Source organism: Gymnogyps californianus, chromosome 3 (assembly GCF_018139145.2).
Source record: "Gymnogyps californianus isolate 813 chromosome 3, ASM1813914v2, whole genome shotgun sequence".
NCBI lineage: Eukaryota > Metazoa > Chordata > Aves > Accipitriformes > Cathartidae > Gymnogyps > Gymnogyps californianus.
Window position 1 is genome coordinate 107,353,069 of NC_059473.1, and position 26,599 is coordinate 107,379,667.

The following is a 26,599-nucleotide window of genomic DNA, read 5'->3' on the forward strand; positions in this document are numbered from 1 at the left end:
CACCCCAGTTGCTGACTGTCATTTTTCCCCTTCCTAACCTCTAAATAATAAATGAAACAACCAATAAAAATTATGCAAACACCTATGATGATGGCATGGGATTTTAGGGTACTATAATAACTTTTGCATAATAATCCAAACCTAAATGTCACGCATTCAGTTTTTCAAATAAAAATCTAATACACCTAACTCCTAATTCAGATTGTCTCCTTTATTATGGGTTTCACAGTGAAAATATTTACTCTTTAAAATTATACCTAGACAACATAATAATAATTTTAGGGAATAGTATGCTACTGCTGCTTTCTTGTATTGAATTCTCTTACCTTGTGGTCCTGTACCTAAGCATCTTCCTTCAGAGAAATTCTGCCTGACCTCCCAAAACACTTTGCCAACAGTGTTAACTCTTAGCTCTCGGTCTCAGACACAGCCACGTGTATATACATATGTAAAAAAAGAAGAGTCATTACAATGAAAATGAACTTTCCCTTCTACACAGAGCCCTAAAACTTGTCTTTCTGTCAATTCACAAAAACATCCTAAATACTAATGGTTACCATTTTCCTCCTCCTTGCAACCCTCCACAGCTTAACAATTTAAGTTGTAAAAATACACTTCAGCCATACTGACTTCCACAGAAGCTAAGCCCATCACTTTGAAGCATTACCTCTTCCCTGAATAACACAAACAAAACAACATGTCAATGATGCCTAGTAAACTGAATACTCTCAGGATTATCTTCCTGGCCCCACATCATCTGCTCTGTGCTAATTCATGGAGTGTGACCAGGAAAGCAGAGCATGAGGCTGTGTGGGCCAAGAACGTGCCAGGGAGCACGCTGACAATTTAGCAATTGGACGCCCCTGAGTGTAGCATTCCAGCGCCTGGGAACGGTCGGGGTCCCACACCACCGCGAACAGCCGTGGGTCAGGAAGCATGCCAAGCAGTACGCAGCAAACAGGGTGCACATACACAGTTGCTTAGCAGGCTTCCTATGTGCCGTTATGTGAACGAAGTTTTATGAAAATCTGTAAGATCTAGACATATGGTATATAAATAAAAAAATATTTGTATGTCTTCTTTTCTGTGACAAAGCAAACAAGAACTGTGCTGCAGACACTTTTTGTCCGGATGAAAATAAATTCTGTTCCTAAAAAATTCTTTCTTTGAACTAACTGTGTCCATTTGTCTCCCCCCCCTTAGACTGCCCATTCTTAACAACAGTAAACTATTTCCAATTTAGCATTGAAAATGAACTTTTAACCATCTAATTAAACATAGTGAAAACTTCTACATATTTAAATATTAAAAAACATTATGCAGCTGCTACTGTCCCATACAATCCAATGCTCCCATGGCAGCTCCTGGTACTCCAGAACGCCCTACTTAAAGTTTGCACCGACAGTGCGCAGTAATGAAATCTGTGGGTTCTCTGTTAACACATCCAGATGGGGCAAGGCAACATTTGGGCATATAAATTCATTGCAAGTTTACAAAATAATAGTTTATAGAATAAATAAAGCAATAAATACTAAAAGGCATTAATAAATATTTGGAATACGAAAATCACACAGGATACACAGCAAAAAATACAGCTTTCAAATACATTGACCTTAAACATCAAACAACTTACAAGAAAAGTCAATTAAAGAAGTTTCATATCATTTTCTGTTTGAAATGCAGGAATCCCTTTTAGAGAAGGGACTATTTTTACTCAGAACAAACCATGCACTGGAATTAAAACTGGAACTTTTTTATAAAAAATAGATTAAGTAAGTGCAGTTTTCCTTTATTCTTTTGTTTTCTAATTATTGCAAAACAACATATGGAGAGGAAAGTTAAGGCTTTACATTTCATTACTTTTATAAGAGATTAGACTTGTGTACTTTAATAATCTTAATTCAGATTCTTTTTTGCATATGTTTGACTTTTAAAGATTCTGTTGCTTCATCAAACTCAGAAAAATCATGAACTGTTCTAAATTAAACTGATTTAAAGTAGGGCTGCCAAGACAACGTCATGTACCCCTGTCATGCACCTCAAAAGGTGGCAGCCTGCGGATCAAGTTGTGGATACTCAACACCAAAACAAGTCACTCCCAGTCGTGACCCCACTGATGATAACCTATTTGATGCCAAGTAATAAGCACTCATTAAGCAGCAGCTAATACAAAAGGTGTTGTCCTAACAACAAATGGGCAAATGGGCAAATTCTTTATGAAGAATTGCTGCAACAGCAACAGGAAGAAGGACGCCAGGGCTTCTCCTCTGCTTGCTCCACCCCAGCCATGTCCTTCTCATCTCTGCCTGCAGACTGGGTACACTTATTAGGGCTTGGAGGATTTCCCAGAGATCCCTTCATTGCTGTAGAGAGAGTATATAGGAAACGGTGTAGTATAGTATACCAATAGTATATATTAAAATATATTTCAATTTTAATTTGTGTCAGAAAAAATTATGACACAAAACCATTATATTAAGATCTTGATTAAAAAAAAGAAAATGAAACAACAACATGTTAAGCTACTGCTTCATTCATAGCCATGTCTCTCTATATATACACATACAATCAGCCAATTCTAACATGGATATAGAAACACTGTATAAGGTGATGATCTAATTAAAAACATTTATCTTGTGACATAATGTACGTATGCAAAGCATACCGTCAGGGCATTAGCAAAGAACTCTACATGTCATACTCACATCTGACAGAAATGCTGCAATTACAGAGATTTCAAATCTAGTACCACAACTACAAGTATTCTTGCCATTTTTAAAGGTTATGCAAGTTTTTTATCATACACAGTCTTCCGTGAATTAATTCCAGTGCACTTAAATCTGAATGTAAAAGCTTTCAGAACATTAACTTTAAATAAAATATTTCATAAGAGCAAAGACAGCTGAAAACATTCAGAATTTTCGTTATCCACCTCCCATCTTCCTGGCTGCAAGATGGAAATGAAAGCAAAAATAAAACTGAAGGCTCGTTCGTTTGGGTGTAACAATAAGATTTACAAAATGTAACATGAGGAAATAGTTTCCAACTTTAACAGCTAGAATCACCAACATACGTCCCAAATAACGATATGTGCAAAATCTTAGACTAAAGTAAGGAAGATAACTTAGTTTGCTTTGGAATGCTTTTTGTTCTATTATTAAAAAATGCTTGAGAGGAGAACTCTACGTGCAAATGGAAAATTTTAGGCACAACGTGTAATTTCATCTTCTGTTTATAGCCCTCCTGATTTTGATAGAGATCAATGCAAAAACAGGCTATCAATCCTATTTCCCTCTCAGATTAAAGAATAAATTTTAAATAATACATTTATTTGTTACTGTTTTCACTGTTGGGGCTGAGGGGGACAAGTAGCTAGTCTAACCAAGCTTTCATTGCTTGTACTAACCCCAAATAATTCCGTGACATGAGACTGTGTCTTACTTAGTACTTTTTGGGTAGACCTACTGTTCTACATCACCTATATTTCCAAACTTTAGAAGATCCCTTTAATCATTTGGTAATCTCCCAGCATTTGTCATAAGTTTTTCTTGTCCAAAAATGAAAATATTCTGTTACTTTGCTTAATAATGTTAGATGCAATCAACAGCACAAATTAAACACCACATTACACTTATGCTTATTAAATTTGCTCTGGAGGACTATTTTCCAGCGTATCACTCTCAGATATAATAGATTATAAATCACATTCATACTTTCATGCTAAGAAACACTACATGAAAATCAGACTAAGTGAAACAAACAAACAAAAAGAATTCCAAAAAAGTAGGACTTCCAAGTTTCTCCAAAAACAGTATCCATCAAGACAGAATAAAGCCAAAGCATCAGATTTATCATTGGCAAACTAGAACAATGCATTTAAACTCAAGTTCAGAAGATCTGCATTTGTATTAGCCTACCCTATTGAAAGCATCTGATTTCATACTTTAAATTGAAAATATTTTTATATCTTTTAGCTTTGGACAAGAAAAAGATAATGTGGATGAAATCAACATAGTCGTACAATACATTGATGTTTGAAACATGATGTTGACACATTAGTGACTTCTATCATCAATCTTCATTAAAAAGAAAAATACTGAAGCATTTATCAATGAAATCAAATCTTGTTTTTTTATTAGCAGTGAAGGTAAGTATCTCATAACCTTGTTTCAAGGGTTACCCAGTACTTCAGCATTGATTTACGACACGAATGAACTTAAATTCAGAGATATTTCCTCAGATAAACAAAATCACCACAGCAGCAAACTGAAAATATCTGAAAGGATACTGCTGTCTTAGGTATCTTAAAAACTGAAAGGTTCTCAAATGCCTTAGCATTGTGGATCATAAAAGAACAAGCCCCATGCCCAACCCCCTGCCTCAAAGGCAGACACTTTTAAAAGGTCCAGTGAAAACTGTTTAAAGCTAAAACTCTTCCTCTATATATGATTGTAAACTGTACGGTAATATAATCTTTATTACTTTAATTTGACAAATTAAAAGGAGGCGGTGGCTTTGGTTTGGTAAGAATCAGCAGGAATAACGCAAACTACTTTCAAAGGATGGATTTCTCATTGTTATAACTTTCTGATATCGAGAGATATAAAAAGTCTGCAACAGATGTATATGTGAAAGACAATGCACTCTTACTCATCTTATTCATCTGTAAGGCTAGTTATGAAATGTTAATTGGCATCAAGAAGTGACAAAACAGAAAAATAACAATTCCTTCAGCTGCGTGATATATACTGAATCTGGAAAAAAGTGCAAACTAGTTAATCTCCTTTTCCTTTAAAAAAAGGAGGGAGCAATTTAATAGATAAATATTAGATTTGTAGATCTATTAGATTCAATAGGTTAAATTAATTATCTAAGTTAAAGAATGACCATTGCATTTATCATTTATTTAGCTCTCTTCAGATGTTTTAATAAAGTAGGAATTGTCATAACTGGATCACTTTGCCATTGGCAAATTCAAAAGAACAAAATAAGAGAAAAACATTATTTTTTTCTAACCGTTGAAGATTAATTACTACCCAGCGTAAATAACCTATACCATAAATGCCAAACTACTACGTTTCTCAACACAGAACAAAAGACCTGCAAATGCCAGCAAGACTACATTGCTTATGTCTACTTTATTCTTATTCTTTTTTTATTCAAGGTCATCCCAGCAGGAAATGAAAAACAGCCATCAGCATAGTAAAAACATTCAAACAGAGCAGAGCATGAAAATTGCACAAAAGAGGTTATATAATCAAGTCAGTGCAGTAACTGGATGATGTCAATGGCACTTTAATGCTGCTTTAACTACTGCCCTGTAACAAAATGTGTCACTTTGTTGAACAAACAAAGAGAAGGCCACTACTTTAAAAAAATAAAACCAAACCCCACTTTCAGCTATAGCACTACTTATAGTAATTCTCACTGCTAGCAGCGTAACATTTTCTAGAATACCAGAGGAACCAAGATTTTTTTTTTTTGCCTGGTTTTAAGATGTAGCCCTAGTGATTCTTTTACAAACAAAATTACATCATTCTCCTTTTTCTTGGCAATTCATTTTCTGGATTAATTCTTCCCCAGTCTAATTACTAGATACGATATGTGATTTTCTCCAATTTACATTGGTAGATTTTTATTATCTGTACATCAGCACTCAGCACATAAAATAAAGCCACTGCATTTTTAGATGGGAAACTAAAACATAATTCTTACATGGTGAGTGGGTATCATATTCAATAATATTTAGTATACCATAATTTTAGTAACAAAAGTAAATAATAGGATCACAAAAATATTGAAATCTGTAGAACAGGATGCAGAACATTTGGCAGTACTCCCCTTGATCACAAAACCATGCTTATGAAAATATAGAGAATTAAATCTGGATGATCTATCAATTATCTAATTTAAATAATACCTGATTTGCACAAATATGTAAGATTTGTTGAAAGGGACTTCAAGTTTATAAGTCTTAAAAAATATATTTATCAGGTACAGGTTTGGTGAATGGAGAGCTTATGATATAGCCTCCAAGAGCTAAGGATTTGTTTTAACTAACAATTATTTTGCCATTAGAGTTGAAAGGAAAACATTTAAATGTGAATTCAATGAAAAGCAATACAGTATTGTCTTACTAAGTCTGTAGATCCCTCTGCTGCCCTTGTTGCCAATTTTTCCAACCAGCTATGCAGTGCCATTAATAGGACTCAAGCGGGATTTGCTGATTCAAAGTTTTAGGCATGTAGGCTTAATTGTCAAGAATTATACATGGAAATTTTACTCTGGCATGATCATGGCTCTTTGTCTCATCCACCTTCAGAGTCTTCCAAAGTCCATCCACTACAGAAATACTGTATTTTGAAATTAGAAATTTTATTTTATAATTGTTTTTAATTCTCATGCTATTTAAAAAAAAAAAACAAACCAACAACCCAACAACAACAGAAAACAAAACGAAAACACAACCAAAAAACCCTCCTTTTAACAGTATGGGTAGAGTTCCAAGAGATGTAATGCTACTTCTGCAGTCTGAAGAAATAACAAGAAAAAGCAAAATCTGTCTTTATTCCTCTGAGGGGGATCTATTTCTAAAACCAAACAATGAAAAGGTTGTTGACAGTACAGACATATGATTTATTACTGATTATTTTTGACAGAAATTTCCTTAGGAAAGGGCTGCTTTCTTGTCCTGCATTTGTGCAGGGCTGCTTTCTTGTCCTGCATTTGTGCCATGCTCAATAAAATAGGGCATGATAGCTGCGCATGTGTGCTGTGCTAACACAAATACATGACGGTTAAGGTCTTGGATCAAGCAAAGAGTGAACTAATGGTTGGCACAGTCTGTATTGTAAAGAGCTACTTATTTATATTTTGAATACTGAAATACTTTCAGAGGATTAGCAACAGTTGGGGATGCAACCTCTTCTCAGTTTCCTTCTCAGTATTTATTGTTTCAACTGTACTTTTCAATAAAAAAAAAAAGTTTCTCCTCTATAGTAGGGTAAAGAAGACACCAAAAAGGGAAGCTGACGAGTTTATGGCATACCATGAACCACTGAAACAAATGTGGCAATAGTTTCATTTGGTTTTGTAGTTAGTAGTCATGTGAATTACTACTGTGAAAAATCCCACAGAAATACTGCTTTTACGCTGTAGTCGTAAATTAGCCTTTTTTTCCCCCCATACCATTTTGCAAAATAAATAATGTTTCTGCACTTCTCTGTCTCACAGGGATGCTTAAGTCTAAACTCTATATCCATGAAATAGTGATATTCTCAGGGGAAAGAACTGAAAGCCAGAAAGAAACATCATCCCCTGACCTCCCACACAGGACAAGTCACACAACAGTAGAGAAGTTCCTGTCTTAAGGCAATTATTGCTGTCAGAGCTGAACCATCCATTTCAGAAAAATATAAAACTGTGATTCAAAAAGACCATGAATCAAGCAAAACTTAATGACTTGCTAGTCATTCCAGTAGTTAACTATATTCACTGTTAAAAATGGGATTGTCTCATCCTGCTTCAAGCTTGAGCGTGTTTATCTTCAGTTTCTGCTCACTAGAAGTAAACAGCTATAAGTGAGGAGTAGCATTGACCATTTTTCTTAAAACAGGCCCAGAGGAGTTAAGCACTGAAGTTCATACATGAAATTTTTTTGCAGCAGTTGTTAAAGATTTATAAATAAATAAATAAATTAATAAATCATAAAACTTCCAATATGGGTGGGCAGGAAATATACTCACAATTCTTTGTAATTTTTCTGATTTTGTTCTGTGGCAGATTAGTTCTTTCTTTCTTTACTGTCAGGAAAACGGATGCAGGTGCAATGCAAGCAAATGAGCATGTGTATTCATAAAAGAAAATACACACTGATACGGAAGAGTCACCTGTGTTTTACCAGAGTGCCAGAGGTCAGATCGCTTCTTAAGCCTCCTTCTAGCTCTGACACTTCAGCCCCCCTCCCACAGGAGTACCCAGCCGGGTACACCCCGCACTGGGCAAGTATCAGGGCAGAGCTGAGGGCAATGAGCTCTCAGCAGCAGCAGATCCTACAGCTGAAAACAGGGATGTGAGTGAGGGCTGGGAAAGAAGTAACAGACTGGGCAGGTAAACTAATATACTAGTATGGAAGTCTGATTTCCCCATCAGTGCAGTTTTGGGGGCTTTTCTTTCCTCAGGGCAGGAAGCCTCACTGATGCAGTGCATGTGAGCTTGCATTATATTTATTATACCAATAAACATCCAACATCTACAATGCCAATGACCTTACTAAAGAATGCCCATTTTGTCTCCTTCAATTCAAAAAGAAGTCTTGCAATAAAAGATCAACATCAAGTCAAAGGATGTGGAAAATTGAAGGAATTACTACATCTAAAAATAACATCTAAATTTGACTCAAAAGCCTTTATTCATTGTAAATCTATGCGTCACTTTTCCCTCTCTACTAGGCGGATTTTATCAGAATGTATTTCCAACCATTATGTACTTCCCAGTTATTTCCAATACAGAGATTGCCATATTAGATTCAGACTCAGAGGTGGTGTTAGAATTTATCTGGATACTTGTTCTTATAGAATGCCAAGGACATTTTACTATTAATATGGAAAGCACCATTGGCTTGCATAAAGATTAAAAACAAAAATTCAGGTACCCTATCACTTGGCTGCAGACCAGCTTCCTGGTTTCAGACAAAGCGACGGCTCTTCCTTCCACTTTATGGAAAATCCCAGGTCACCTCACTGAAAAGACTGCAGCTCTTGGAATCCTATTTTCTGCTTCCTGAGGTTAACAACAGGCTGCCAGTGCAGATAAGTTTTTCTTGCTCTGTCTCCAGCTCCTCCTGCTCCTGGCAAAGCAAACTCAGAACAAGAACTGGGAGTGACAGGGCTGTGTTAGGACTCCTCCAATATTTATCTCCTCATTCCTCATCAGTGCAGACAGCCTCAGCACAGGCATCTGTGTGTTCCTGTCTCTTGGGAGAAGAGAAGCTGCTTTCTGCCTACGAAGAGCAATGGAAGCAGCTACTAGAAGACGTTCAATTGTGAAGTACCCAACTGAATGACTTTCAGTGAAGGGAATCGCTGGGAACAGAGATTATTCCTTCCTTTTTCTTCTTGCTATGTCCATCCTACCATCAATATCAAAATTATAAACAAAAAACAATTAAAGCCATTTTAGAGCTACTGCTCCTTTCCCACTCCCGCTTCCTACTCATTAGGGAAAAAGTTATCTTACAGAACGCATCAAGAGAGTAAGTAAAATATAATAATAAATATTATGCTTTATATATCTTAATCATATCCTACAACATGCATAATCAATCAACACCCATCTCCTTTTACCTCACATGCCGAAACTAGGATTGAACTAAATAAAATGCCTACAACTTCTTTCCCTGCACATTTCTTTTCTTCTGTCTCTACTCAAAGTAAATCTGGGTTGACCAGATTAAAAAAACTTGGAAAACTGGATTGCTGCAAATTACAGATGTGTCTGAAATTTCCAGATAAGTGTTACTAGTCCTGTGTGTGTGTGTTAGTTATTTAAAATTCCGGTGGCCTCAGGAGATCACATCTACTTTGCTTTAAATCATGCACCCTCTTCCTAGTGGTTCTAATATTGGCAGTATTAAGTCAACAATTAATTAGAAAGCACTTTTTAATATCTCTGTAATTATTTAATCACATTACCAAGTACTAAAAATACCAGAAAGAAGCATGAAACACTTTTAGACAGAAAATGTTTTTACACACTTACATCTTGTTCCTAAGGACAAAAAGTTCATTTCTGAGTATAAGCGAAGACAATTCTGTACTACTTCAGTCTTCACAGTTTAATGCCATTTTTAAAGTAATAATTCAATCTGATTTTTCCATTTTGAACACGTTTCAACTTACATCCTTGTTTTCATCACCCCTTATCAGTTGCAAACTACCTATCACGCAGGCCATATAAATACCATTTGGGCCACGTGAAGAGCAACTTCACAGGCTTCCCAGCAACATATTATGGCTAACATGGACTCTCAAGGGGTCTTCCCTAGTGTTCAAACAGAAAGGAAAATGCTTTCAACCACATGTGTATGCAAAAAATGGGGAGAAGTTAAAACATTTGATTAGTCTTGCCAAAGTAGAATGAAAAAAAAAAATTAGAAATATCTCTAAAACATTAAATTAAATACAAACCTGCCTTTACCTGTAAAAACAATACCTAGCATGACAACTCAATACATGGGAGATTAATTAAAAATTAATTCAGGAAAGTCAAAATTCTAAACGTTTCCAAAGAAAGACATTTGTTTTTGCTGCCGGGCAGGAGCAGCATGCCTGAGGAAGCACAGAGTGGGGGGCAGGTGGCTCTCGCTTCCCTGGCAAGGAGGGAAAGTGGAAGGGGATTTTTTCTGCAAGGAGGTCTCAGCACGGGCATTGACAGTCCTCTGTGTGTGCAGAACCTGGCCCTTCAAGTTGTATCACAAACTCGGGCTTATTTTTAAGGTTTTCCCTGATGGCAGGCCTATTTCGGTGAGGCCCCAGGGGCTGGTTAACAGGTTCCCTCAGGAAGAAGTTCCTGCCCTCCTGCCACTTGCCAGGCCACCTTTTCACTGGGGGTAACACCAGGTGCCACGGACGTCACAGGCCACAAAATCAGGGAAATGATTCAAGTGAAACCAAATGTTTTTCCCTTGTTTATTTTTCAGCTAACTCTGAGAACTGACTGAGAAGATCAAGGGCAGGAACGAGCCACTACTGTTGGCACCCAGCAGCCAAAAGAAACGCAGGTACCACTCACAGGGTGTTTCTGGGTTGGGTTTTTTTAACTGCAAAGGGGTACAATCTCTATTTTGTGAATTAAAACAGAAAATTGAAACAAAACAAGTAGGTACATACTAGCGTTAATATACTAAATAGACCAGCTACTTAAATACATTACTATTTTCTTTTAATATACAGTATAAATAGTCATCTCAAAAAAAGAAGTTTGAGTACTATCTGCAGCCAAAAGTTTAAAAAAATATTAGTTTCAATAAGCAGATATATCTACTAATTACTTTTCAGCTTTGAATAATAGATTCTTAGAATGTTTCTATTACCCAAAAATACATATTTACATGTCCTGGAAATGTATAAACTACTAGTACTCCGCTTGACTAAGAACACTGCCATATATATGGCTTAAAAGCCAGTTAAAAAATTCTTTCCCACAAATATTATTGACCAAATTTTAAGTTCACCTGAAAAAGAATCCTCTTGGACCCACAGCTAAACTATCATTGCTGTAAGACTGGTCAGAAGTACAAATATACCCTCTGATCCAGAGGCATACAAATGCCAATTTATGTCTGGGATTTCCACAAATACTTAAAACACCTTAAATAGAATTTAAGAGGCTGAGGAGTGCAAGCCACAAACCCAGTACTTAACCTCTTAAGCGCATAGATTTCTACTGGTAAAGTTTCCTCAGGCATCAGATGTTGTGCTACTACAGTAGTGTCGTGGCTGAAATCTCTGCTGAGAGATTATACACTTGCTCTGGTCTCTGGAGGGACAAATCTTTCCCATGTCCAAACCACAGGGCTAAAGATAAGGCTGACCTGAATCGACATTTTATTTCCCACCCACTGAAGCTTTGTCACTGTACAGTTAAAAACAACAGATTTACAGAATGAAAGAGACATCAACCAAGAGGGGAAAAAAGCAAATTTTAAATCCACAAAGGCATTCAATAAGTTTTTCAAGTCCTGATGCTATCAGAAATTTCTTACATGTGGGTCCAGATCCTAAAAAGGATTTATTTTATGTGCATCTACCATCATGTTCAATTATCTCCAAAGTTCAAAGTTAAAAAATAAAATAAACTAATTCCACCCCAACCATCAGTTTGTTTTAAAAGCAATTTTTTGTTTATACTGTCCAGAAGATTGGCTCCTGAAAAATGAAATATCCCTTCAGAGAAATAAGGTTGTTTTCAAAGCAAAGTCAACCTGCAAAAGCCAATAAGTAAATAAAAGATATTTTAATATTTAAGGATCCTATAAATGCAAATTCTACTTCAGGTAACAGACTAAGATGTATTTATTATTATAGACTAATGAGGAGATATATATTTTTTCTGATTTTCAGAAAAAGAGTTTGAGAAGGTAGTTATGGCAAAAAAAACCCAAAACAAAACAAAAAAAAACCCAAACAACAAAACAGCCAGGATACAAATTCTATCATAAACAATGGCTGACAAGCAAGACAGCTACTTGCTCTATGCTAATGCTATTACAAAACAATTCCTGATGGATATCCACAGAAAAAAAAGTAAACGAAAGGTAATGGAAAACTGTTACCTGAAGAATCTGGGTTGCACAGATATTACTGGTTTTGTGTATATTGTGGGAATTCAAAATTTTACCAATATTGAAAAGACAAAACTAGTTTGAATTCAACTTGGTATTGTTGAATGGTGAGTGACAAACCACAACTAGTTCTTATTTCTTTCTTTGATGAATAAGGGCTTATAAATGCATGCCATGGAGTTACAAAACTGACCTACATAATACACCTGAGTACCTCAGTGTGTGGGCTGTACACAAGTTACTTATCTACCTCTTGTATCTGTTCTCTAAGTGTTGTTCACATTGCAAGCACGTCAAAAATGGAATACTTCCCCTGTACTATCTAAAGTGTTTGGCATACCCACAAATTTTTTCAAAAGATAGTTTTATCTTACATCCATTGATGGATAGATATCTTGTATACAGATATGACCGGTATAAAGATTGACACTGAATGCTGGTTACTATTTTTTTATTATAAATCTTGCTTTCTGCCACTTAAATTATGTTGCCAAACTGCTCAGTTGAAAATCTCCAATGAATATTGTGTCTCAGACTATTTTTACATTTTAGACAATATTTCTTCTGTTTCCACTACTTTTATGCAATTCTTCACATGCAAGATGTATCCAAAATGTATAAGGAAAACAGAAGATGTCAAAAAGAAAACATCTGCTCCAGAAAGAACATGAAGTTGACACAGTATAAAACATTTCATTAAATACTCATGTCATAATGGGAAGATTAGAAGATCTTCTGGCTAAATTTTCAAAACTGTCGTTCACTGAATCAGGAAAGATGTTTTGGCATGTATCAATATTTTAGAAATTTCAAGTGATTTAGCTTATTCATAGAGCACTCAGGAAAAAGAATAGCCGGAGTTTTAAAAATTGCTTTATTGTTAAAGTATAGGAGGTGTTTCTATATTAAGAAAGGTCTTTACAGACCTTTAGTAATTTCCTGGTAGCAATTTTTTACACTCCTGACAGCTATGTCTTCAATCTACACCTAAAACATGCTTTATCTATACATAAAAGTCTAACTAGCGAACATTTTAATTGATTTACTTTAGCTGATTCTACCCCCTACATAGGTGCTATTACACTTACTTAAGCTTTGCCCAGGCCAATAAAATTAAATCAGAAAGTTAATGACTTGAATCTGGCCAGAGCAAACCTACTCACATAATCAAATTGCTCTCACTAGCTCTTGCAGCCCTGCCGCAGCTCTGCAGCTCTTCCTGCCTGATGAAAGTCTGTCCTTTCTCTGGCACTTTCAATCAAACGCCTGGGCCTTTTTTATTGGAGACTGAGAATGTTACCTAAGTCAAAGATCTGAATTTTATGATTCAGTTTATGTCTTTAAAAAATAACTTAAAATACTCCCACGTCTCAAATTTCTCAGAGACTTTATCAAAATGCCACCAAACGAAAACTTTTTTCTTGAACCCAAATTAGTTATTATCCCAAAGAGTGACAAAATATCCCTTAATAGGCATCCTGCTTTGATAGGCAGCTTCCCAGCAGCAAATCAATCGCTGTGTATTTTTTATATACATATGCCACACCATCCACTGCTGCTCCAGCTTTTTACGTTATCTTAGCAGACAATGTAATGTGGCATATATTTGTATTTATTTATAGTGTTTTGAATGGCTCACTAGTTATCTGTGCACCAGACCACAGACTGCCCCACATATTTTCCAAAATATTTTTGAAAAATTAAAAAAAAAAAAAAGTTTCCTCATCCACCACTAAAACATTATAAGACTTTGATTCAGACACACTTTAAAGATATGAATATTGATGACAGATTTCATCTGATTATTATGAAATTTATCCAATTATCATGATAATCAGTCATTAAATAGAAGCCACCACAAGATATCAGAGTGAGATTTTATATCGAAGTGGCCAATCAAAACCATGTAAGAACAAAATATTTACCTTCTGTAGAGCACGGTAGACCTTGGACAGAGGCTATAAGCCTCTGAATTCAACTCTTTTGAGAAGTCTGCACTGAATTTCATGCTGCCCCAGCTATGCCTCACACTGCCTGGAGATAAGTCAAAGCAAGCATGGACTCGCTTATTCTATATTTTTTCTCCTACGAAGGAAACTGGCAGATATATGGCTAATAAAAGGCTATTAAATCCATCAGTCTGGCTAACACAATGCCAATAGCTTGACACTTAGCAGTCATCATCCTGCTTACCAAAACCAGTCATTAGTTAAGGTAATGCTGTGTACAAAGTAACATTCTTTTCCTCTTTTAGACCAGCCAGGCAATGAGCAGACTGTTGTAATAAGTGATTTAAGGGGAAAGAATGTTGAAAGAAAATGTTTCTGAAAGATCTGGGGAGCGGCAATTGGAAAGAGAATAAAAGATCTGAAAGTCCGAACAACAACAGAACACAACGGAAAAGGGAGCAATGTCACAGTCATTAAAACTAATTTTGGAGTTAAATACATATGCTCATCGTTTTGCTTAGTATAACACAGAAAAAAACTCAGAAAAAACAAGAGAGAACACTACATTGTACCAAACTTCACAGTTTTGATTCTACAAACTGTCACAGGGTTCAAGAACCATGCCAGGCACTACACAAACTCTTCAATGTCCTAATTGTTGCTAATCTGTGTAAATACAGATTAAACAAAAAGACATGAAGCTGAGAGCCCACACCGGTCTCTCCCTCATGTGTCTTTCTCAAGAAATTTGAAAATCTTTGTTACTTGCAATAAATCAAACATTCATTCAATTTTCTTTTTAAAGAATCATTAGCAACAGTAATAATTCCATACCAAAAAGAAATCAAATTTGGCAGCCTGATAAGCAAAGGAAGGAAAAGGAAATATTTGAGTCACTCCGTTCCAGCTCAGCCAGCTCTCATTGCACCATCTCTTTGGATTGTCTTGTAACTCTGCCCATGTTTGCAATAATAAAGCCTGTAAAGCTATTTTTGTTTTGGTTTTGTTTTTTTTTCATCAAATCCAAATGGAACAAATGATAAAGACAATTTGGCTCAGTTGTTTCCATTTTACTGTATATATATATACACACACATACATACACACACACAATACGTATAGCGTGTATATATATATAAACATAGACAGACACACAAGTATTTAAAATATTAACTTATTTTTACACATAAACTTCTCCAGAAAGACAAGCAACTATAAATATTTATCTTGTGTGATATAGATTTTAAATGTCACCTTTATAAATGGACTTTTTCTGTAAGTGAAGTCTAAGCCTATAAGGCTGTAAACACTTCGGCTTGCTGCAAAAAGACTCAGCAAATGTCCAAGCCCAGGAATAATCAGAAGCCTGGGGATTACTCATGTATACAAAGCTAAGAATAAGTTCACATTTGCAAAATGAGATCTAGAGTGTACAAAATACTGGATCACAAAAAAATATGTGAAGTGGGGAAAAATGCTGTAAACAAACTACAATAAGCTTTGAAAGTCTCAAAAATATGAATCCAAAAAGAAATAATTGAAAAAATACCAGTTTGAGACATGAATCAAGAGGGCTGAAAATTTACAGTTTGTTTTTCAATTGTTCAAAATAGAATTGGGGCCTGAAAACATTAATCCAACATTTTCATTTTACCCATTATACGCAGTAAAATATTCCTGTAAAACGACATTTTGTAATTAAAAAAATAAAATATTATGCAATTTTACACATCACGCACTATTTCCCTTCTTCTTTTGTTATTTTCTGAATAGTTGCCTGCTATTTTTTCATGTCATAAGAGCAATAGCAATTTCTTCTATTATATTATGTTGTTTTCTTTCCACAGCTTCCTTCTACCTTTACCCCGAGCTCTGTTCTCTTCTTTACTGGCTACACTTTCTATTTTTCTTTTCTGTTGGATCTTCAACCTTTTAATTTAAACTTATTTTACTTACAAGCCAATCCATAAGCACACATGGGCAGCCTAACATTTATTTAATATCTAAAAGACCAAGTTTTCTGCTGGTTAATGACATCCCCATCTCATCTCTTAATGAGCACTGACCTCACCTGGGAAAGAAGTCAGTAAGAGCTACTCAGAAAAATGGAGGAGGTTGGAATATTTATTAGTCACATTTTTCTCTTAGGCATGTGTTTACCACATTGTTAGACAAGACAGTCAACCCTCTCCTTGTGTCTCAGATCCAGAACCTCCTGATGATGCAAGGGATAGGCATCTCCCTGTTATTTTCTCACCAGCCTGCTTTGGGAATTGAGAGAAAGAGTATATTTACTCATGTCCAAGCATCCATTTCTTACTCTTTCCAGTGAGTCATCCCATGTTTATCTCTGCTACTCAAAAATTTCTTATTCAATATCCCTCATGCCCCTAAATTCCCCAAAGTAATGATAAAAATTGATATAACACATCACTTCCAATTTTGCTGCTGTTTGGGAAAACTGAGTAACGGCAGAGGCACTGAAGCTATCTGTTAGCAGAGTCAGGAAGACAAAAAACTGTGATTTTCAACTGGGGACCTAGACAATAATACCACGCGATCCACTGATTTATATAATCTTCATGGCTTTCTAAAACGTTTCAGTAGAACAAATGAAAAAATCTTGTGCTGACCACAGTCCAAAGCCCCACAGCTCTGGGACTTAGAAGAAAATCTTTTGAAACAGCTAGAAAGCAAATATCCTACACAGTCCAGATGAGCATATAAAGAGATGTTGGTAGTAAATGGCGAATTTTCATAGTGGGGAAAGGTCACCAGTAGAATTTCACAGAGAGCTGTGATGGGTTCTGCGTTGTTTAATTTATTCATAAGTGAAAGAGGGATGAACAACAGAGAGAACAAAGTTTTGCTTATGATATTCATTGATTTTAACAAAGTCTGACTAGGAAGAACAGCACAATGACCTGTCAACAGGCCATGAATGGCCATTAAAATGCAGACCTGTTGCAAGGGAGGTGATTCTCCCCCTCTACTCCGCTCCCGTGAGACCCCACCTGGAGTACTGCATTCAGCTCTGGGGCCCCCAACATAAGAAGGACATGGACCTGTTGGAGCGAGTACAGAGGAGGGCCACGAAGATGATCAGAGGGCTGGAGCACCTCTCCTATGAAGACAGGCTGAGAGAGTTGGGTTGTTCAGCCTGGAGAAAAGAAGGCTCCAGGGAGACCTTATAGCAGCCTTCCAGTACCTAAAGGGGGCCTACAAGAAAGCTGGAGAGGGACTTTTTACAAGGGCATGTAGCAATAGGACTAGGGGTAATGGCTTTGAACTGAAAGAGGGTAGATTTAGATTAGACATAAGGAAGAAGTTCTTCGCTGTGAGAATGGTGAGGCACTGGAACAGGTTGCCCAGAGAGATTGTGGATGCCCCATCTCTGGAAGTGTTCAAGGCCAGGTTGGATGGGGCTTTGAGCAAGCTGGTCTAGTGGAAGGTGTCCGTGCCCATGGCAGGGGGGTTGGAACTAGATGGTCTTTAAGGTCCCTTCCAACACAAACCGTTCTATGATTCTATGATAATAATATGAAGTAATGTATATGGAGAAAACCAAACTTTAAAAATAAAATGGTGGGCCTAGAACTGATCATTACTACTTATGGACAAGATCTTAAGCTACCCTTGATAATTCCATGAAAACAACAGTTCAAGAGAAGGAAATATCATGTTGGGAATTATTAGGAAAGGAACAGAAAATAAAAACAGAGATGATCCTAATGCTGCTGTATAAATCCCCAGTTAGCCCACATACCAGATCTGTCCATGCAAATACTGGGGGAAGTTACAATTCCCTCACCTCAAAACACAGCAGAGCGGGCAAGGAGCAATTCAGATGATGAGAGGTTAAGAACATCGACCTTTCAGTGAGAAGGCTCCTCAACTTTAAAACAAAATGAATGGAGAAGCTTAGGATCAAAGGTCATAAAATCATGGCTGGCATTGAGATGATAGAGAGGGATCGAGTATTCATTGTCTCTTCCAACAAAAGAAATGGGGGATACCAAGTGAACCTAACAACTTTCAGACTTCAAACAAAAGAAGAGAGCAATTTACACCATGTAGTTTGTGTAGTATTCCTTGTCACCAAAAGTTATCAGTGTACGTAACAGCTAAATTAGCTGAAAAAAAGAGGTTAAACAATTTGTGGAGGAGAAATCCATCAAGATTTACATAGAATATGGAAATAATCTTTAGCTCAGAAAATCCCTAAGCTATAAATTCTTATAGGGATGAACGGCTATATGCTGCCCTATGCTGTCTTCTTGTTTATAAGCTGTCCTTTCAGTCACCCTCAAAGAACAGATATTAGGTCAAACAGATCTTTGGTTTGACTCATTACAGACATCTCTCTGTAAATAAATACATATTCAGCATTTTAACACTCAAAGGTTAGGTATCTACTGGTCAAAAATACAACTTAGTAAAAAAGATGAAAACCAGAAATTATATTTATTAACTGTAACATAAGACAACATATTCCTCTCATGACAGTGTGTTAAATATACAGTAAGATACTTGCAGGAAATGGTGGGTATGATTTTGCTCCACATGTTTTCCCATTCTTCAACAAAGAGTTTGATGAGGGTTAACTTGCTGCTGAGATGACAAAGATACTTTCCCACTAGTGGATCTAGTGACTTGCAGATAAGTTCTTGAAACGAAGACTCATTTGGGCCTTCTGCTGCATCCCTCAGCAGCTTTGCCTAATGTCTCTCAGTAAATGCCAAACACTCTGTCAATGTTGTGCCCTTCTGCCTCCTGCTAACAACCAAGCACATTCTGCAAGCTCTGCAAATGTCTCCTTAACACATTCATGCCTTGGTCCTGGCTTGTTCCATCAGCAGTACAGACAGATTGCCCAGGAATGCCTTTAGCAGGGTTCACATCCTACACATCCTCCACAGTTGCTTTGCTGTCTAGGTTTGGTATCTTTTGCAGTATTCACTTGATTTGTTGGTACTCAGAGAATAGGGCTTAATGGAGGAGAAATACTCTCCTTTTAGCAACAATTAACACACTTTAAAGTAAATTACTTTCTGTATTGTGTATGACTCCTTAGCCTGCTTTTTGCAAGTAGTTTCTTTCTGTTGAAAATACTACGAAAACATTCTCTTCTGAAAAATATTTTAAGCTTTTGTTTAGACAAATAAATATCAACATCTACATACAGATGTTTAAACTCCTTTTATTGTCAACAGAAGACTAGTCAACACACTCATGCTGGAGAAGGCCAGAGAACAAATGAACTGCCCAAACACTAGCAGCTTAATTCAGTTGTCCAAACAGTGGTGCCTGCTGTTGGTTTAGATGTCCTAGGCTATCTGAGACATCTGTTGGGAGCAAGCAGGTATGACACAGGCCCAATGGGAGACCTGTGTCCTTTTTGGAGAGGCAGCTGGAGGCTAGAAAGTATTTTCTCAAGGGAATTCAAGTGGTGCTAGATACCATAGTTAGCAAATTAATCGAGTCCTAGGTGTCCCCCTTTGGGTGAGCCAAGTCCTGCTCCAGGCACTATGGATTGTATTGGCTAAGCTGCTACTCACTAGAAGGGAAGCTCAGACACCAAACATGGCTGTAGACTCCTGCGTATAGAGACCTACATGTAGGTGGTTTAATCTCAAATTGAATTCTGCACTTGGTCATAAAATTTCCATGAAGGAAGACCTAAGATAATTTTTATTGAAATAATCTTATGCTTTCCCCCTGCCTTGTGTAATTCAAGCAAATCATCATTAGCATCTAATGCAGTTTGCTATCCAGCCATGAGTGTATCAACATCTGTGTCTGTATTCAGTTATTCTCAAACACTTCAAGTAAACCTTCAGTATCTGTTCTTCTTTTTTGAACACTAAGTATATACAAATCTCTGTGTCTTAATTAAAATCTTATACCAGTGTCATATCTCTCGACTACCTCCTATATGTAAATTGATGCTCGGCAGTGAAGTGATCAAGCTTACTCACAGTCCAGATTTGAGACTACAGTCCTTTGTTCTTCACAGTGTCGAGGGATATTTATTTGATGTCTTAATTGCTTAATGTACAGGAAGTTTTCTAAAAGGGCTTCAAAGATCTGATCAGAAGCAAGGATCCTGCATTTTTCAGATGAAAATGGGCTGGTGGCTTGCTGACTGATAATGCATCATTTGCAAACAGCAGATCTGCAAATAGCATGCATCCTTCTGCTATGATAGCCCAGAGACTCCTGCACTGACAGAATCCATACATATCACCCATTTCTTTTCCCTAAATGCCTCTGTTAAGAGGCATAATGTTATCACAAATCAACACTGAAATGCAAAATGTCATTATGTTTCCATTACCGCTATCTCTTTGGTAATTCATGTATGCTCCAAACAGATGTGTGATTTGTGTAATTCAGTTATTTTTTTTAAAATTGTATTAAGATAGATGCTCTTGAAAAGCATTAGTAACGCTTTTCACTGGCATTGTGAATGTACATCAGATTCCACAAAAATTCTCATGGAGCTATGAAAAAAAAGTAAGTACTTCTTATACGGCTGTCTAGAAAGTCGCCATAGAATTAAACAACTAACACCTTCCTCTTTCCCTTTGGATGGATCCTTGACATTTACACTACAGACCAGAAATTACAATAAATAAATAAATAGGCATGCACTGTAAACTATTCAATTTGTAGAATATGTTGGAATCATGTAAACAAAAGCAGTAACAAGCAACACTGAGACTGTTGCCTTCAATTTAATTTCAGCAACTACCTTCAAAAGCTACTCACCTGGAATGACTGCAATTTAAAAAGTCCTACTAAGGTCTGATCACTTCAAATTATACTTGCATATTGAAAAGGTGGTTTATTCATAACAGACATGCAGGAGAGCCAAAGTAATAATTACCTGTAGCAAATATTATTACAAGTGACTTATTTCAAAATAATTTTTTTCCTCAATAATTTGCATGCCATTCTTAGTGCAAACCAAGTCCACTTTCTTCTGTGACAATGATTTTTTGTCAATTTTTACCTTTTCTGCTTATAACAGAATGCTAGTTTCTATTCTTGTTCAGTCTTTGAGACCCAACTGCGATGAAGGCAATTATGCTCATACAGCTAGCAAAAAATCAGAGAGCATCCAGGTGCTGCCAAGAAAAACTTTGAACAAATTTTAGTATTGGTCTGAGTATGTGTAACTAGTCCCGTAGACAGGTTTGGATTTTGGTCATGTTTAGGCAATATACAAATAGTAACATACTGCATCAATACTCAAAGGACCCCTGTCAGAATTACGAACACCATGAACTAGAAATGGCTGCGAAACACAGAAATCCCCTAAATAAATGTAAGATAGGATACAATTCAGGGAAGAGAGAACAGCAATAGTACTGTATCCAGAATTTTACATTCCTCAACCGTTTAAATGGTCTAATATAAATATGTTTCAGCAATTTCTGTGAATACATGAGCACATATTTAGTCAGAGATGAAAGGAAACTTCCAGGACCCTACTTAAGGCATGAAGTGGTTTTGCAAACCACTTTGGAGGTGGGTCTCCATTCTTAAGGGAAGTCAGCACAGGACCTGCTGTCTGGGATGCTGGCCCTAGTGCTACCAAGAGTTTGGGCAATAATCTCATCTTGGGTGAAACCACGTGCTCACGCAAGGCTCCACAAGCACTTTTGAAGCTGGCAGAATCCACCCTGCAGAAGAAATCTAAGCCATGGATCCCAGCCTGCAGCAGTGAAGGGGGAAGTGCCAGAAGGTGGGGGAAGCAGGAGAGAGTGAGAAAATGTACAGCCAGAAGTAGCACTGGCAAGGTCAGCAACTAGTAATGTTATGAACAGTTTTCAAAAGAGAGCCTGAGATTAGGAGTAGACATTTTTGATATGTGGGGAAAAACATTTGGCTGCACTGTTGGTCTGGGCCCCATGCTGTTTTAATCCATATAACAAATTACATGTGAAGTAGAGCAAAGTCAACTCAGCTTCCAAAATGGGACAGTTTTCAGAACCACTGCTAAGCAAAAACCAATATAACTATATACTTATAAATGAGGAAAAACTTATGGTGATGGGTTTTTTTACAAAATTAGTTTGCTCAGTCAGTCTGTGTCCCAAGGAAGAAATAAAACAGACAAGAATGTGGAATTCACCAATGCCAGTAAAAATGGCTTTAACCCATCAGCAACACACTTTGCAGGATTTTGTAAGTCCATGTTTTAAAGAGGAAGGCGTTCAATTGAAATTAATTCATTATTTCTAATTATCTAGCTATCAACACCACTACTAAAGAAAATACATTTAATATACAGGCTCCACATGAATGACAAACTGTGAGAGTCAAAGCAGAGATGAAATAACTGCTTCTTATTTTCATGCTTAAAAAAGAAACTATTCTTGAGTGTAGAAAGCCTTCTGTGGGTGATGGGCTACCTCCACGAAGCATAACACTGCCGTGTAGAACTGCAGTTCTACATAGCAGTAAGGTAAAAATGAGTGGTAAACCATCTGGTAATTCAATGAGTACCTCAGACATGTAATAATTATTCTGAAAGTACATCCTACAGCTAAAGGTAGGCAATTCATATACAATAGGTAAGCTATTTATGTATAATTGGTACCTTCAAACTACTGATTACTAAATAAATTGTATCATTGTTCTTTGTCCCAGAGATTCATATTGCCTGACTATCTTCTGGCCCATCTCCTCCCCATTCACAGCCATTCAGCAGAACTGTAGCAGGAGTAATTGCGCATTTACAGATGTAGTATTACTTATTTATAACAGTCCCCTAGTCAGTTGGTGAAAAAGGACAATACCCATTACCAGATGACAAGTAAGGCCACCATTATGTTTTGAAGAATGCTGGTCATCTGCAGGCGTACTTTGAGAATTACTGTTCTTTGTCAAGCTGAAAAAACGTTTTTAACTTCTTTTTCATTACTTCTGCTGCATTGTAGCTTGCATTATACTGGAATGATAATTCAGATTTGGGATACTAGATAATTTGATATATTAGTGGGGTTAGACGAGTATAATGCTTGCATTGTTCACACATTCTCCTCTGACTCACTGCAAGATTATAAATACCCACTGTAAGGGGAGCTCCACCCTGGCTAGGTTTAATCTAATACTTTCTGCTGTTGCAGGCCTTCTACCTTTAACATGAAACCAAGCCATTAAGACTTGACTCCACACTCTAAAGATTTTCTTTTTTTTTTTTTTTTTTTTTACATTTAAGATGATTCCCAAAACTAGCTTTACACAGTTTCCTGTAATCTCAAGGCAAAAGGTGTTCTGTAAATGTACTTTGTTTCAAATGTAAGAAACATTAACCACCCACTTCCTGTATTGTTCCCTAAAAGGTTTACAAGTACTGCAGGACTAATCCCATTCTGCCAAGAGGCTGCGCTTCTTGCCAAAGAGGGACTCAGTTGATGTTAAATGACTGTACTCTTCACATTAAATAATACTTGGAAGCTGAAACACACCAAGGCTTTATAGACCCCTTTCGAAAATATCTGACAAAGTCACAAGTCAATTTATTACAGGAGGCCCCGCAGAAAATTCCCAGGGCCAAGCTCTGCTCAGCTTCCACGGCTGCGTGTGTGTAAGGGAAGGGCAGGGCCGGTGCCAAGAGCTTTCTGAGCACAAGTAACATATAAGCGGGTCAGTGGAACAAATCCGTTCCTCACAGTAAGCCTCGAAACAAAATAGCCTGTGATGTTCGTTTAGATCTTTGCATTTATTACAGGCAAATATGGCTGGAAAGGTCACTGTTGCAGTAAAATCAGTGTGAACGAAATAAATTTTAATCCTTCTCAATACTGAATTTTATTACCAACACAATCCTACTCAAAACAGTGACGGGACTCTACAGAAGAATGGCCGGGCACTTTAACTGACACATTAGTGCCTGAATTGAAAAACAGGACAGAGAACTGTACGTTCACATGTCCTCAGTCATTTGCAGGAACTCGAACTGGGTTAGTCTTCGCTAAGCCCAGGGTTTGGGTCCCGGTTTGCTCATACATTCCCACCGTGTCTCAGAGCTGAACAGAAAGTGCCACATATATCCCTGTCGATCCTCCTGCCAACTGAATATGCTTTTAAGCTGGATACTAAGGAAGCAGCAAAATCCTTCTAGGGACCATTAAACTGGAGACACAGTGCCCGCAGGTTAACCAGAATATCCACCTCTAACTGCCCCCGCAAAACCAGGGGCACCGGCCAGACCCCACCCGCCCCCCGCGCGGCCAAAGCTGGGCAGGAGCGCTCCGGGGCACCGCCACCCCCGGGACCGGGGAGCGGCGAGCCCAGCCCAGCGCAGCCCAGCCCAGCCCAGCCCCGCCGAGCCGAGCCGAGCCGCGGGCAGCCCCGGGCCGCCCCGCCGCCGTTCGCCGAGGAGCCCCGCCAGCAGCGGGGGGGGCGCCCGGGGCCGCTCGGGCAGAGCCACTGCCGCGGGTCCACCCCCCTCCCCCGACCGCAGACAAAGAGCTGAGGCTCCACCGCCACCCAAAGTGCCTCCCACCCCAGGTATCCCCTCCTCCTCCTCCTCCTCTGCCCTCCCCTCCGCCCCCTCCCTGCCCGCCGGGCCGCCGCTCGCCCCGCCGAGCCAGCCCCCGCCCGGCTACTCACAGGATGGTGGTTTGGGGGGACACGGCGGGGACGCTCTCCAGCATCAGATGCATGCAGCGCACCGTGGTGCGGAAGCAGAGGCAGCGGCTGGGGCACCACACGCTCCCGCGCTGCTGCTGCGGCGGCGGCGGCGGCGGCGCCGGGGGCTGCGCGGCGGCGGGGGGGCGAGCCCCCCGCTGCGGAGCAGCAGCAGGAGCAGGAGGCAGAGGCCGGGGGCGGCCGCCGCTTCGCGCCGGGCCATGCTGCAGGGCGCGGGCGAGGAGGAGGAGGAGGAGGGAGAAGGAGAGGGGCTCCGGCAGGTCCGCGTCGCGCCCGCTCCGCTCCCCGGCCGCGGCTGCCGCTCTGGTCGGCGGCGGGGCGATCCCGTCCCCCGCGCAGGCTGGAGGAGGGGACGGCGGTGGGCCCGCCCCGGCCGGCGGCGGGCTGGGCGGCCGCCCCGCCGCGGGGGCTCCGCGCCGCTCTGCGCACGCACGGCGGGGCAGCGCCGCGCCCCGGGGCGAGGGGTCCGGCCGCCGCCCCTGGGTGGGTGCTCCCCGGCCCTCGCCTCCATCCCCGGGAAGGGAGGGTGCGAAGGTGCCCCCTGAGACGGACGACTGCGTGCACCTCGGGAGAGGAGAGGAGAGAAGGAAGGGAAAATGAAGGGAAGTGAGAGGAGTGGAGACGGGAAAAGAACGGGAAAGAAAAAGGAAGGGAAAGGAGAGGAAAGGAGAACAGGAAGCAAAGAGAAGAGTTAAGGGAAAAAAGAGAAGGGAAAGAGAAACCCTTACAGGAAGAAGCAAGTTCAACAAAGTCCCGTTTCTGCCCTGGTCTGAAAGACTCACATACACAGCCCTTGGACTACCCCCTCTTAGGGCTGCAACTTTTACTGCTGAATCAGGAAAATCCGTCCGATTTGCCCTGAATTACATTCAGCTGATGTTTTTGGGTAGGTGTGTACACTGGCAAGGAGGTGTAAGAGGACCACCAGAATGTAACTGTACTTACAAGAGTAAAGGTTGCAGCCTTAGCTCCCGTGATCTCAACACTTTCTCAACACAAATCTTGCTTGGGAACACAAAACTTGATTACCTTTGAGATTTCTAACATTGCCCTGAATATGTTGTCGTTCTTACGTGATGTCAGGTCCAAAGCAGACAGACACCTTTTCTCCAACCCTCTCCATGCTTTGGCTGTCCCAGGTGAAAACATTGGAATGGCATTTCTATGATAACAATAACAGTGATCACAACTAACCTATGGAGTGTAACAACAACGTATTCTTTTACAAATGATGAGTGTCAGCACCCCCAGTTCCACCCCAGAAATAAGCCATGGCACTTCTGCAGGGTTGCCTGCATGCCTTTTTCTTCAAGGAACAATGTAGAGGCCATTCTTGCCTAAAAAGTAACTATAGTAATTCTTCCTCTGAATCTCACTGTGAAAACTGGGTTTTAGCACATAAGCCAGGGAATTACTTTTTTTTTTTTTTTTTTTTTTAAACACCAAGTCAAACACCTCATGTAGGAAATCAGAGCCTGGAAGTATGCTACGAGCGCTGGAAATCACTGATGGGCCCAGAATCAAAATATGCTGAGATGAGTCATTATCTGTAACTTTCTTTCTGCAGAAGTACTATTTGACTACGTCTTTCCTGAGTCGCTATGTCTCTCTTCTCTAAAGTTAGAAATGACTGCTTGTATCT

General features: G+C 38.8%; 1 protein-coding gene across 1 annotated transcript in view; it reads right to left on the reverse strand.

Annotated features, from left to right (window-relative positions):
- PXDN (peroxidasin) overlaps positions 1-25,159 on the reverse strand; it is an 89,890-nt gene extending 64,731 nt beyond the window's left edge. The window contains 2 exon segments of the mRNA XM_050893350.1: positions 24,919-25,084; positions 25,087-25,159. Coding sequence (XP_050749307.1) covers positions 24,919-25,084; positions 25,087-25,159 — 239 coding nt within the window.
- Positions 25,160-26,599: the final 1,440 nt, after the last annotated feature.